Here is a 14,113-nt window from a genome sequence, read left to right on the forward strand (position 1 = left end):
TATGAAGCATGCATTGATTTCTGAGAAAATTAAAAGATTTTTAGTGTGCCTTATAGTCAAAAAATACAAGTACATATTTGAAGTGGCTCTACAAGAAAAAATAGTTTGCATCTGATAACTACTGGAAGGGATTTGCTGTAATATGTTTGTGAGGTTTTTTAATGGAGCTAGATTGTTAATTGGATATATAGCGAAAATGCATGTCACCAGGTAAAAGACGGGTTACAAGCTTTGACTAAACGTGTAGAAAAAATTGTAAAGATTAACACCCCTAAACAATTTATTGCAATATATAATGATACTGTAGTAACAAGGATATATTTTAGTATTTTCGAGTACTTGACTTTGGTGTTGTCGAATCTAAAGACCACATGACTCTTGACAAACTGCTTCATTTGTTTTGAAACCAAAATATGTCACAGTGAATATTTGCATGTTGACTGTAAAAAAAACATCATTACAGATCGTTGAAATATGACAATATTAGAGTGTATCAAACATTATATTACTCCTCATCTAACAATCATCTCAGACGCGGATGTTGACATCTCAAGCAAATAAAACAAGGTAGGAATTTCTTGTGAAATATGACAAAAGCAGTGAGAAAAATGTTTACTCAGTAACGTAATGACATGTGACATTACAGCCATCGGGGTCTGAGAGTCAAGAGTCGAGCGCTGCTAGAGATACAGCTCTAGAGATTAATAACCACTATTTTCAAACTCTCACAATGGTGGCCAGGTTCCTGCTTTCCCTCTTTTCTTAGCTGTGGTCTCACTGAGTGACTGTCGAAAAATGAATGGAATTCTTTGTTGCATCGTTCTTGTTGAGCTCCGCTGGAGTGCCAGCATGCAGGGAGGCCGTACTAATGATCCCGCCGGAACAATGGCACACAGATTAGCTAGTGAAACAATAGAGCACACACACACACACACACACACACACACACAAGTGGACGTTTATCCCATGAGTTTAGGAGTCGGTGAAGTGAATCTGCTTTCACATAGCTTTAGCTTCATGATTTGAATTGTACTTCTTCTCCACAGAACTTCTTCCGAGAGTTGACCTAATAAATGAGCTCACGCTAAATAGGAAACAAGTAGATTTGGTATCTGGGTGTGTTCGCCCAAGAGTATTTGGACATGCAATTCATCATCTCGACCGGATATTAATTTCTGACTTCATCGAGTTATAGCAAAAGTAACTTTCAGGTAGAGGTATAGCTCAGTTTCATTGGTGCGTTCATTTTGTTCCACAAGTAGAACGCAGCAGTAAACCGAGCGCTGTTTATTCATGTGAGTCCATGATTTGTACGAGTAGAGACGGATTATATAATTAGCTTCTCAAAGAAGCACTTGAGGCGGGAGACGGACAGCCGGGACACTAGGAAGGTCTAGATACTCTGGTACTGGTTCATGAAAAACAATAACCATTTATAGCTTTTTCCAGATAAAAAAAAAAATGTAATACTGCGCCCATGACACCCTTCACCCTTGTGTTCTCTCACCTTGACCCAAAGGATGCAAAACAAATGTGTTTGTGGTATCCCTTGTGTTGTATCTGGGTCAAGGTGAACGACCTCCACCACTACATATGTGAACCAGAGACAACACAAGGGTGAATGGATCGCATGACAGATATTGTTTGTACATTAGACAAACATTATCACATTACGTAAATAAATGATCATATGCAAATATAATGATGAGATAACTAATAATAAGACAACATTATGCAACATTAATAAAAAAAAGACTCAAATATAAAGTAGTAAAACAATTGTGTATGACTCAAAGTGTAAAATTGACTTGATTCATAGACTTACAGATTGTTTAAAATCACACAGTTTCACTGAGACTGGTTTAATGGACATGATAAGATATTGAAGCAAATACAAAACTAAATAAATAAAGTGCTAAATTTGCACCGGCATCTAATAATTTTATATCAATATATGATTGTTCCACGCACATGGTTCAGGACCAGAGGAGAGAAACCCTCCAGGCTGTTGCTCATAAGCTTTGGAACGATCTTCCTCTCTGTGTTTGATGATCTACTGACTCCTTCAAGAAACATCTTAAGACTTTTTTATTCGTGCAGGATTTTTCTGATTTTCTGGAACTCCTGTGTTTGTCTCTGTGTTATCTTGACCTTTAAAGTATATTTTTTATTTAGTATTGTTTTGATTGTTTAAGCGCTTTGTGACCCTGGTCTGGAAAAGCGCTATTTAAATAAAAATGACTTACTTACTTACTAATAACACATAATTTAAAGCAAAGTTTATAGGCATCAGTAGATGTCTGTCTGCTTAAGACTGTTAAGGTAAACCCACATGAGCAGAGGAGGAAAAAGAGGAGCAAAAAAAAGGTTTACCTTATTCTGTATTTATTGATCCAGTTTGTTCTGTCACTCAAATGTTGACTGACAGGGTGATCGGATTTGAAGATGTCAACTGAATGGAAATGAGAGTCGAATATTTCCAGCCTGGAGCAGAACTTCAATTCTCTTTCTTTCACACTGAGTGCAATATGCACAAAATAATAAAACAGGTCTGGATGAACAAACACTATAGAATGCTTACAAGTTGTTTACTCTGGAAAAAACAGGCTCATAAATCTTTAAGCAGCATCCACAGAGAATGGATGCACAACAATAAATGACTGCTGGTCTAATCCAGTAAAAATAGAAGCCTTAAGAAATGACTGGAAAGATCTGTGGAGGTAAAGTGAACAAAGGAGAAGGGATGGCAGCAGACACGCTGGTCTGCATGATAGCATGGCATTCTATTCCAGGAAGTATGGGAGGGGAGCTTCTGAGTCAGATCAATACAAGCAATGGAACCAGCGATTATTGTACATTACTATGCCAGACGTCCCATTTCCTCCCTTTCCCAGTGACCAGCGGTGGAAGACGTCATTAATGATGTGGCTTATTTGATTTCCATTTTTATAAAAGAGGATGGCAGTTGATAAATGCAGAAGCTAATGCTCTGTCTCATTTTTCAAATATCGATTCATGTTATTTACCTTTAAACTTGTAGTGTGTAACTATATCACAGAGATTTTTCACTTTTATCACAAATCAAACTTCAAAGTTTTACTCACAAAACCACTTTTCAACCTCTTGGTCAATCATTCAATCTGTGAGTTTCTCTTCTCTGACTTGTTTTTATATACAAGATAGCAAGATTTGATGCTCCTTGTGTCCTTATATCAAACATAGAGTTTTGTTTCTGGTCCATGTAGTGCACCAATTTAAATGTTTTTTAAAAATGTGTTTTTTAACAAGCACGAGTAGATTTTGCCATGTACAGAAAGTTCCATGTAAAATTACCGCCGAAACTGTTCTTTTAAAATTCTCATATTTCACTACATTTATTTTAATTGTTGCCCCTGTTATGATACAGTATGGCCTTTTAAAATTAGGATTTTTTTTTTTTGAGCCAAAGTCTCAAGCAGGCAAGTTTGATATATTTGCTCTTTATGATACAAATCTACAAACAGCAAGAAAAACAATAATTGTTGAAGTGAAGTAAAGGATATTTAAAACTGACATTTTAGACTGACAAATAGCATTGCTAATTGATAGCAATGCTGGCTGCAGTCATTCTGAGGTTAAATTTGCCAACTCTTTAAAACCCTTTGTCTTTGTATATTTCGAAGATTAGAAACACATTTCTGGAAATCTTAATTCCAAAGAAAACAAAGGTGTATGTACTTATATCAGCTTGAGGGTATTTTTACTGTATAACAGCAAAATATGAATGTTCTTATGTCTAGCTTGTGTCTTAAATAGAGTGATGGGAATGGACATGATTTTAAAAATATTAATATTTTATTCAATTATTATTATTCTAGACATTCGTATTTGTGCAGGCTTTTTCCTGACTTTCTGGGACACCTGTGTTGGTCTTATGTGTCTTCATCGTTTAAGTATATATTTGAACTGTGTATTGTTTTTGATTGTTAAAGCACTTTGGGGCCCTGGTCTAGAAAAGCGCTCTAGAAATAACCATTACTAAATTACTTACTTAATTACTTACTTACTTTTAAACATACTCTGGTTTTGACATTAGCTCATTGGTTCCCACAACCGTCTCCCAAAAACATTGTGGAAGAAACAAAAATATCAGCTTTTACAACATCTTCCAGAAATGTTTTTTTTATGTAAAAATGTCTCTCGTGACCATGAAAGCCAACCTAATGTTTTAAATGATTATCTTCTCAGTGCGAATGCTACTTGAGTCAAAAGTTCTTAATAGGCAATTTATTTGGCAGTCATCACACACTACATTAGTTCTCATAGTGATCCACATCACCAGGGAAATTAGAGGCACTGCAGCGATCAGTAAGAAGCTTTTGACGAGAGGATACGAAACCAAACTGTTATCTGTTATAGAGCTATAGAATGTAACGTCCAAAACTCTAGTGTACAGAAAAAGGGAAGAGAATATTGGGGGAATAGATGGATAAAGCAATTTGGAAACCGGAGCAACCAGAACTCCTCTCTTAGCCTCCATTAGTTTACACTGCCTTTGAGCAAACATAAGCTAGGACAGAGTCTTCCCTTTCCTGAAGGAGCCGTTCTTGACAATCACATCCAGACAGAGGCCTCCGGTCTGAATAAGCTTCTCAAACAAGGGACAAATGATCACATGGAGTTAACTCTTCAGACCCTGTGACACATAGCCATCTGTATTTGATAGAGACATACCTTTTTGCACCTTAAGGTACGTGCATACATACGTTTTTTAAACTAACAATGTCTTGGTTACCATTAAGGTTTTTCAGAATTAGTTGTATTCAAACAAGTTTTGAATGGAATGTTATAAATATGTTTTCTCCAACTCATGTGATGTCAATTTCTACCATTTTTTTTAATTTTATTTTATTTTTTTTAGATTTTGCTAATTCCCAAGGGTTATGGAAACCAAATTATTGTTACACTTTTAAATAGTTTGGTTAAAAAGGCAATTATTGCATACACCCTGTCAATCATTTTTAATGTCTATCATTAATACAATCAGCTGTTCTTAGATTACGAGCATCACAACCTTACCTTTAACCTCTATCCAACCCTGTGCTGTGTCTTTGTCCTTCTGGTGACGTGCATCACTTTACTCAAAAATTGTCATTTTGTGAATCGTGTGAAGTAAAAGTGGAAAAACCGAGCAACCATTAATAAAGTGTCAATGAGGCCAACAGAAGAGGGAGTGAGAGCTTTGGACTGATACTATTCCCTGGTTTGTCATTGACCGACTCTGTACAATCCTTGACATGATTACACGTATCACTTGGGCGCAGTAAGGTACACTTTCATTGCCCTTTAGCCGTCTCCGGGGTCTGTGCTGTGGCTAATATGGAGCAATGACCAGCAGGGTCTAAAAACAGAATTATTCTTCATGTTCCTCCTGACTTTCCTTAGCAACTCGGACCTAGTCGCAAACCAAGGAGCACTTCAACTCGACAAATAAAGGAAATTCAGGCTTACTTACGTTGCTTTGATCACAGCAAGAGCAGCCAGGACTCGATATAATCTGCAGTTTGCCGGCGGGTGCACACAAGGCGACACAAGCAGCTTTGATTGCATTAGACTCTCCGGTGTGCATTATGATTTGATGCTTAGATCAGTAATCTTGTGGCTGGAAATAGAAATGTGTAAACTCCCTGCGGGTTGAAGAGGGATTTATAAATGTGTTGATAAAAGGCAGAGAAAAGTAATATAAACATAATAATCCAGGAAAAAAGATTGTAGCAAGTCAGACATCATGAGTCTGTTGACCACTTTTTGTGTGCTTTACATTCTTGGTCGTGTCTGCGATCACATCTTCAGGTCAGGAATGCTATACTTTTTCGCAAAAATGTGAAAACGAATAAGAAAACATAAAAAACTCGATCATTTATTTCCATTTTAATTAGTTTCCACTTTATATTTTCACATTTAATGACGTTTATCTTTTCTTATTTCCTTATTTTATTCAAGATATTTTTTAATTTCAAGATTTGGGCGCTCTTGATATTCCTGAAAAACCAATTATTTTAAAGCTTTAACGGAATGTTTATTATTTAAAGGGCAACTATGTCAAAACCCAACTCTCTTGGTCCAAGATCTATTTAAGACACACTTAAATTAACACATTAGTTGCCCTTTATAATGTAGCCTCAATATTACCTGAAAAACAGGTTTTGTGTATTTAAATAATGTTTTCTGCTTTTATTGTCTTTAGATTTGTTAAATAACATTTTTTTTATTTACAATGAACATGCTACTTGTCTCCGCTTCTATTTCTAATAAAATACAAATATATATATATCCATCTTTGTTTGAATTCCGTAAGATGATGTCAAGCATGTTAGTTAATATTTACTATGCGATGACAGTTTTCCAAAATTAAATCACTTCAAAAAAACCAATATATCCTTGTTCCTACAGTATATCACAACATATCGTATCGTATCGGCAGATTCTTGCCAATATACACCCCTATATTTTACCAAAGACTTTTACTGGTTTCCTCTTGACATTTCCTTAGATATGTCTGTATCTAGAATGATGCGTAGAATCCTGGATGAGCAAAAGCAAGAGAAACAAAACATTATTGCTCTCATAGTTTACCAGCATCTGCTAGTCTGTAATGGTCCCAAGTTAACAGCAGCGCCTGCTGTAAATGTGCCTTTCTAGCCTCAACATTGGCCAACAGCTTCAGATTTATCACCACTCCAAGCCAGAAATGTCTTAACCTCATACAAACCCGGTTCATAAATTCAATCTGTCACTAATGTGTTGGATGGACTGAGTCAATAAACCGCCAGCATCAGTAGCAGAGAAGTCGTCCCTTGTAGAGGTGATATTCCTCAACCGCTAATGGAGCTAAGCTCTCACCAGAGAAGTGGACTGCACAGAGTGAGACATGGCAATATGTCTCTGTGCAGCATGCTTGAATACATTTCGGAATCACATCCTGAGAGGAAGAGACATTAAGTTCAGAGTCATTAGGCACAACACACTGCTGTCATCAAGTTACACTGCATCGCATTCATCAGCCCCTTCAGTTACAACGCTGCGGGGGAGAGGAACAAACTCTCAATGCTTCTCTTCTAGAAACTCAAATAATCCCTCCTCTGTTACTGTGACAGATCTGAGGACACCTCTGTGACTCGGGCTGAAACCACCTCAAACTAAGTCTGAGCCCTTAAAAGCAGCAGGTGGGTCAAGTGTCTTCAGGTAATTAAAAATGCTTTAACAAGTTAAATATTTTTTGTTTTTGATATCAAGTATATGCTGATAATAATAGCACAGTGACAGATACAGGACTTTAAAAGGGTCTAACCTTGGGACCATTCTATTGGGGAATATTCCAGTTGTATGTCATGCTGGTGCAGATGGCATTCAACATTGTATTTCAGTGTTAATTGTAGCTTGTGTTTTGTTTGAACATTCAAATAACTTGTGGTTTTTTCAACCATTAAAGGAAATGTTACACTCACACTATAATCTCTATATTATGACCGATTTACAGCTCATTTGTGGCAAATCCACTCATTAGTAGCTCATATATGTCACTAAAATTGAGAATTAGTGATCCAGGTTCATTTTTTTTTATTATTGTTATTATTATTGTTTCTGTTATAGTAACATCTACTCTATATCTTGATAAGGTTTGTTAATCTTTGTTTAACTGCTTATATGGGAACAATAAAGTTGTATCATATTCAACTTTCATTAAATATGAAACATGCCTTACTTGTTTAAATAGGCACACAAAAAAGAATCTGTGTAGGAAGTAGCAGATTTCTTTGAGGATCGATGACATATGGGATTTCCAAATATCGGTTTACTATTTCCTCACTCAAACACAAAACCACTTTGTTCCAAAATATTCATTTTTTTATTAACATAATCTTGCAGTTTAGTAAGAAAATGTACAAACATATATTCAAGACATACAATTACTTACCCAATCTAAGTAAATATTTGGTTCCACCCGACATTAAATCATAAAATCATATTTAGTACAAAATATCAGCTGTAATGTCAACAAATCTTTTTAAGATATTATCTTATTTTAACAGAGGTTTATTGAGAGGTTTGAACAACTCTTTGCAGGAAAACTCTCTTTCAATATTACAAGTCCTCTCTAGTGTAGTGATAAATGTTGCTACACAGTTCACTAATATGACCTTTTACTTCTACATAATACCTATATTTGAGACAATGAACAATGAACCCAGAGCTCCTCTTACTATTTAATCAAGCCGCTGACCTTGCTAAGATGCTCACGTTGCTATTTGTTTCCTGCTGATCCTACTGGTTTTCATTCTGGATCCATTTACCTGATTTACTGGTCCCATCAGACACATATGAGGGAGTAGGAAGGAAACCAGATGAGAACAGGTTAGGAAAAAGAAGACGTAAAATCGTTGAATGTGTTTTGCAGGTCATTTTCATTCCATTAAACTTTACTATTATCAGACGCCTGCAAATGTCCTGCAGCCCCGTTTTAATGCAGAAAACTAATGGACTCTACATGTTATTAGACTATTAATAAAAGGCTAAGTGTCATTACTCTGCTGGAAAAACACAATTATTACTCAGTCCAGCAATCAGATCAATTCAGTGTTGAATTCTTCATCAAATATTAAATATTACATCCAGCTGCAAATCTTGACAAATGTCCCCAATCTGGCGCCGATGATTGGACGACAGCAAATTACATGACCCCATTTCCAGACCAGAGAATCTTATCAACATTGGCCTCTGAGGAGAATTCAGGCTAATTGGTGGGACTTCAGTTGTTGAGCTTTTTTTTTTGTTCATCAAATGCTGCCTTATTAATCCGTGAAACTTGAATGTGAGTTTCTGAGCTACAGAGGATGATCGCTAAGAGGATCCCGGTCAATCAACTGTGATGGTTTAGTAAATGAAACGGCGGAAATTGGAGGTAATCGTGCACCATGAGCATGTAGTCAGTCCACAACCTTCTGAAGCCAAGAGAGAGGATTACTGATTGATGACTGACAGCTCCATGTGTGAGGATATTTGATATTACAGTTTTCCCACAAGGGACCCAAACAGCACTGTCGACTATTACATGAGAAGGTTTACAGAACAGTGTTCTCTTATATTTGTACAAACAAGTTATGTAAATGGTAGTTATGTCTTAATGAAGAATTGTATTCAAGAAATGATGATTTAAAAGTAGTAAGTATTGAAAAAAACGTGCAACTATTTCAGGATTGATTTATTACTCTGTTGTCTTAAAGCAGCTCTGGGTAGTTTTGGGTAATATTTTTGGACTAAAATAACTTGTTATGACACATCAACTTCAAACTAGTTAAATGACTCGTATACCTGATACATGAGGTTTTTTGTATGATTTTTATTTTCTGTAAAAGTTCTTGGGGATGGTGTGAACATGCTACATATCGCTGGTTGTAGTGGGTGGAGGGGCGGATTACGGTACAAAAACAAAGTTAAAGTTATGTTATTTAAAAATCCGTCATAACGCAAATCTTATTTCATTATCCACAATCTGATTCATTACCTCATCAGTATCTATCCTTCATTCAGACAATGGAAGTCTGGAAACAGAAAATTCGTCCAACTGCTACAAAGAGGGACATGGCAACTTTTGCGACGTTTAGCGAGTGCTCATGGGAAATGTGGTCTCGAGCTAAACACTACCACTTTAGTCCACTGGCGTCGCTCGACTTAAAATCGCATAGAGCTGCTTTAATCATGAATTATTTAGTCTGATTCACAGACAACAACATGCTAGCTACACTTGTAACATAAATGTCTTCTCTTGTATTTTCAAATATAATAACATTAAAGGTGTTATGATATGTAAGTAAGTAAGTAAGTAAGTAATATTTATTTATATAGCGCTTTTCGAGACCAGGGTCACAAAGCGCTTAGACAATCAAAACAATACTCAAAAAAAAGTACATACTTTAAAGATCAAGATAATACTGAGAACAACACAGGAGTTCAAGGAAAAGCCTGAACAAATAGAAATGTCTTAAGGTGTTTCTTAAAGGAGTCAGTAGATTCCATCAAGCGCAAAGAGAGAGGAAGATCGTTCCAAAGCTTAGGAGCAACAGCCTGAAAAGATTTCTCTCCTCTGGTCCTGAGCCGTGTGCGTGGAACCATAAGTAGATTCTGATCCACAGACCTCAGAACCCGAGCTGGGGTGTAAGGCTGGATCAGATCAGTGATGTAAGGAGGAGCCTGACCATGAATAGCTCTGAAAGTAAGAACCAGAATTTTAAAGTTGATCCTGAAAGAAACTGGAAGCCAGTGAAGAGTTTTAAGGACCGGAGAAATGTGAGTTCTTCTACTTGAGCGGGTCAGAATTCTTGCTGCAGAGTTCTGAATCAAGTGCAGACGAGACAGCTCCTTCTTGTTAAGACATGAAAACAAACTGTTACAATAGTCCAGACGAGAAGAAACAAACGCATGGATTACAAGCTCCAGATCATGTTCCGACAACATTTTCCTAAGTTTAGAGATTTTTCTCAGTTGAAGGAAACAGTTTCTGGTCAGTTTTCTGCAGTGTTGAACAAGAGACATGTCTTTATCAAAGACAACACCCAGGTTTCTCAGGCTCAGTTTGACAGACTGACCTAAGTCACCCAAGTACTGACTCAACCCTGGAATCTTATCATCAGGAGCAATCACCAGAGTTTCAGTTTTGTCCACATTTAGCTGTAAAGTGTTTTCACTGAGCCATTGTTTGATTTCTAGCAAACAATTGACTAAGCTGTTCAGCCTTTGGGGATCAGTTGGGTCAAAAGAGCAGTAGAGCTGGATGTCATCAGCAAAAATGTGATAAGAAACATCTGGAAATCTCTGAATGATTTTACCGAGGGGAATCAAGTACAGCAAAAACAATAAAGGACCCAGAACAGAACCTTGAGGGACTCCACACAACAGATCTGCCGATTCAGACCTCATTTGATTGGCAATGGACATACATTTTTGGATTGTTATGTTTAAAAGTGAATTCAAATTATTAAAACTGCAATTCCCCCCACACCCTCAATTTAAAAAAAACTAGTAAATATAATTTTTTTTAAATCAATTTTATTCCATTTTTCATCATGTTTTTTTCCAGCAACATTTTTATCCATTCATTATATGAATATTGGGATTATTATTTGTTCTTACATGTTACATAACACTCAGTACTTTGATGATGTCATAATTTATCTTGGAACTCTTTGTAATTTATGCAATATGTACTCAACAGAATAATTAGATAGATAGATAGATAGATAGATAAACTACTATATTTACTAAATTATACTTAAAAAGGCTTGAATAGTTTGAGTGCAAACACTGTTATGTTAAAAAGATTGTAGATTTAAAAAATGCAATTATAATTCGAACTCCTGTGTTGTTCTCGGTGTTGTCTTGATCTTTGAAGTATGTACTGTTTTGAGTATTGTTTTGATTGTTAAAGCGCTTTGTGACCCTGGTCTCGAAAAGCGCTATATAAATATATATTACTTACTTACTTACTTACAATATTGTTAACGTTCTCCTTCTCACCAAAAAAAAATAATATTTAATTCAAAACCCTTCGAAAAACTCTAAAATAAAAAATAAAAATAAAACAAACATATATAAACTGTATATAATTTATAAAAAAGAACGTTTATAAAATTAATTAAAGACACTAAAAAGGAAAAACTGGTTTTCTTGTCCCTAGGCTTGTGTCTTATGTCATCATGTTAATGACGTTGATATAACTTGACATCAAAGCAATTTCCAGGTGCTTTTCTTTTTTATCCAGACATTTGATTGACTTTGTTCATACGGCCCTCATGATGTCAAAAAACATGTATAAACTTCATTTTATTTTATTATGTTGTTCATATGTCTGTAGATTAAAAAAAAAAAGTCCTCTGCTTTTATCATTTTTGTGAAAATATATTAACTAGTGAATATAAAAATAATTACAGGAGGAAAACAATTATTTTAAATATATTTTTTATTATATAAAAATTTCTAAAATAGTAATTGAAGCATATTTAACTCGATTTTTTTTACTTAATTTTGTACTTTCTAGTCCTTTGTTTATTCCTCTTAAATAGACGTATTGAAAGCTCAATAGTACAGCAGGAACAGTAGAAACCAGGAGAGAAAGTACACATATATACTGTACTGTAATGTACTTTTCAGGTTAAAGATCCAACAGTGCAATCTTTCATGCGTCACGGTATAACAGTAACATTATTCAAGTAACATCAATCACAAGCGTGACATGTACACAGCGGCACATAAAATCATGATCTTCCACATAAACTGTGTTTATCACTCAAAATCAAACACAGTCATTCAACAGAGACTTGAAGAAGAGCTTATATTTCAAGGCTGCAGCGATGTGAGTTGTCAGTCGAAAACTAAAACCGTTTAAAGCCTTCAGATTGGAAACTGGAAAATCAGGTACTCTAGCAATTCTCAAACTCTCCACGCAAAGGTCTGATAACTGTTTGTTTTTTTCATCAGCATGTTCACATCCACCCCCAGTCGACCTGCTGCAGTACCTTTTCTCTAAAAGCACACTCGGCCCGGCTGCCCTCTAAATAGGAGTCCACCGGTGCCACACAGCCAAGAAGACGTCAGGCGGCTCCTCCTGGTCTCAGGTTACCTTGACCATGGTGGAAATAAGTGCTCATCACCTGACGGCGTCCTGCTCCACTGCATCACTCTGCAGCAGCAGGACGACGCTGCAGGCTGGGAAAAACAACTCTCCACTTCAGCTGACATTATTCTCCAAAAATAGCTTGTTGGAATTCTTCAGATGTGTTATTTTTTTGATGAATCCATGCCTGTAGTTGTGGATCAATAAACACCACCAGAAGAAGTCAATAGACATCCAGTACAATAGTTTACCTGCCTCAGTAACACATTTGTGGAGGAGGCACACACTGAGAAATCCCTGGATGACATCATGAAGTTCACAAGGAGCAACATCCCACACAGGATCTTGGCTACAACCACTGGACCCAACAGGGTGACATTCAAACACACACCACGTCTGTCTCTTAAAAAAAACTGCTTTAAAAACTGCATTTATAAGTGGACTCTAGTTGAGAAGGTGGTCTCAGGAAGCCCCTCCTGGAGACAAAAGAACAGACGCTCCACAACATCACCTGCTCTCCGACACAACCGCATCGTGCGTGGAATACTCACCCAGGACACCGGAGCTTTGCTGCGGGGCAGCGCCCGGATCCGGCCTCTCCGCCTCCCCTGGCTGCCCTCGGTGTCGGTGCCGGGAGCTCTCGCCGCCGTCGCCGGCGTTGGAGGCTCCCGCCGCCGCCGCGGCTGCAGCCGAGCCCGGGTCCGGCATCTCTCTCTCTCCTCTCTCAGACGGAAGATGAGGGTAATATTCTCCGGTCAAGCGTGCAGCGGTGGCGCATCTCAGGAGCGGGACAGAGCGCGGGAGGAGGCGGTCGAACGAGGGCTGAAAGTGAAGTGAAGGTTGAAGGCGCAGCGGCGGAGCATCGCGGCGGGACTCTGGAGCTGGATGAGCGGCTGGAGGCAGAGCGAGGATCCGGCGGCTGGAGGAGGGACAAAGAGAGGAGAGGAGGGAGGGAGGGAGGGAGGGAGGGAGGGGGCGCTCTCTCTCTCTCGCGCCCGCACACACCCCAGGACCTTGGATCCTGGATCCATGTATTATTCTTATGTTATTGTTCTTTTTCTGTTGTTGACGGTCACTGTAGTTTCAGCGAGGAATTGAACAACACGCTGCTTATGTCTCACTGTAGTCTCGTCTTCCGCTGGAGAAACATCCATCTCGAGCTGGAATGACCTCTGCCAGCAACCCGACTTCACATTGATGCCAGAAATAGTCCTTCAGAAGAGAGAAAACAGCTGGAGCCCTATAGTGAATACTAAGTACCAAACCTGACTGAAAAACATAAAAGATGTTTTGTTTTTTTAATCTAAAATCATGCAGTTTACTCTTCATGCATTTTATTGAAGGATCCTTTAATTGTTTAATTATCATAGATCAATTATATATATATATATATATATTATTTATTATTTTTTGTTATATATGACGTATATTAGTGTGATGTATTTTTTAATCTAGTTTTGTTTA

The 14,113-nt window shown here is 37.3% G+C and overlaps 1 protein-coding gene across 2 annotated transcripts in view; it reads right to left on the reverse strand.

The window, feature by feature from the left end:
* The window catches only part of ano8b (anoctamin 8b), a 46,176-nt gene extending 32,637 nt beyond the window's left edge, over positions 1-13,539 (reverse strand). For both annotated transcript variants that reach the window (XM_087784879.1, XM_087784878.1), the window contains exon 1: positions 13,201-13,539. In XM_087784879.1, coding sequence (XP_087641005.1) covers positions 13,201-13,357 — 157 coding nt within the window. In that variant the 5' untranslated portion in view covers positions 13,358-13,539. The remainder of the gene's footprint in view (positions 1-13,200) is intronic.
* Between the last annotated feature and the right edge of the window lie 574 nt (positions 13,540-14,113).

Source organism: Callionymus lyra, chromosome 2 (assembly GCF_982586985.1).
Source record: "Callionymus lyra chromosome 2, fCalLyr1.hap1.1, whole genome shotgun sequence".
Taxonomy (NCBI): Eukaryota; Metazoa; Chordata; class Actinopteri; order Syngnathiformes; family Callionymidae; genus Callionymus; species Callionymus lyra.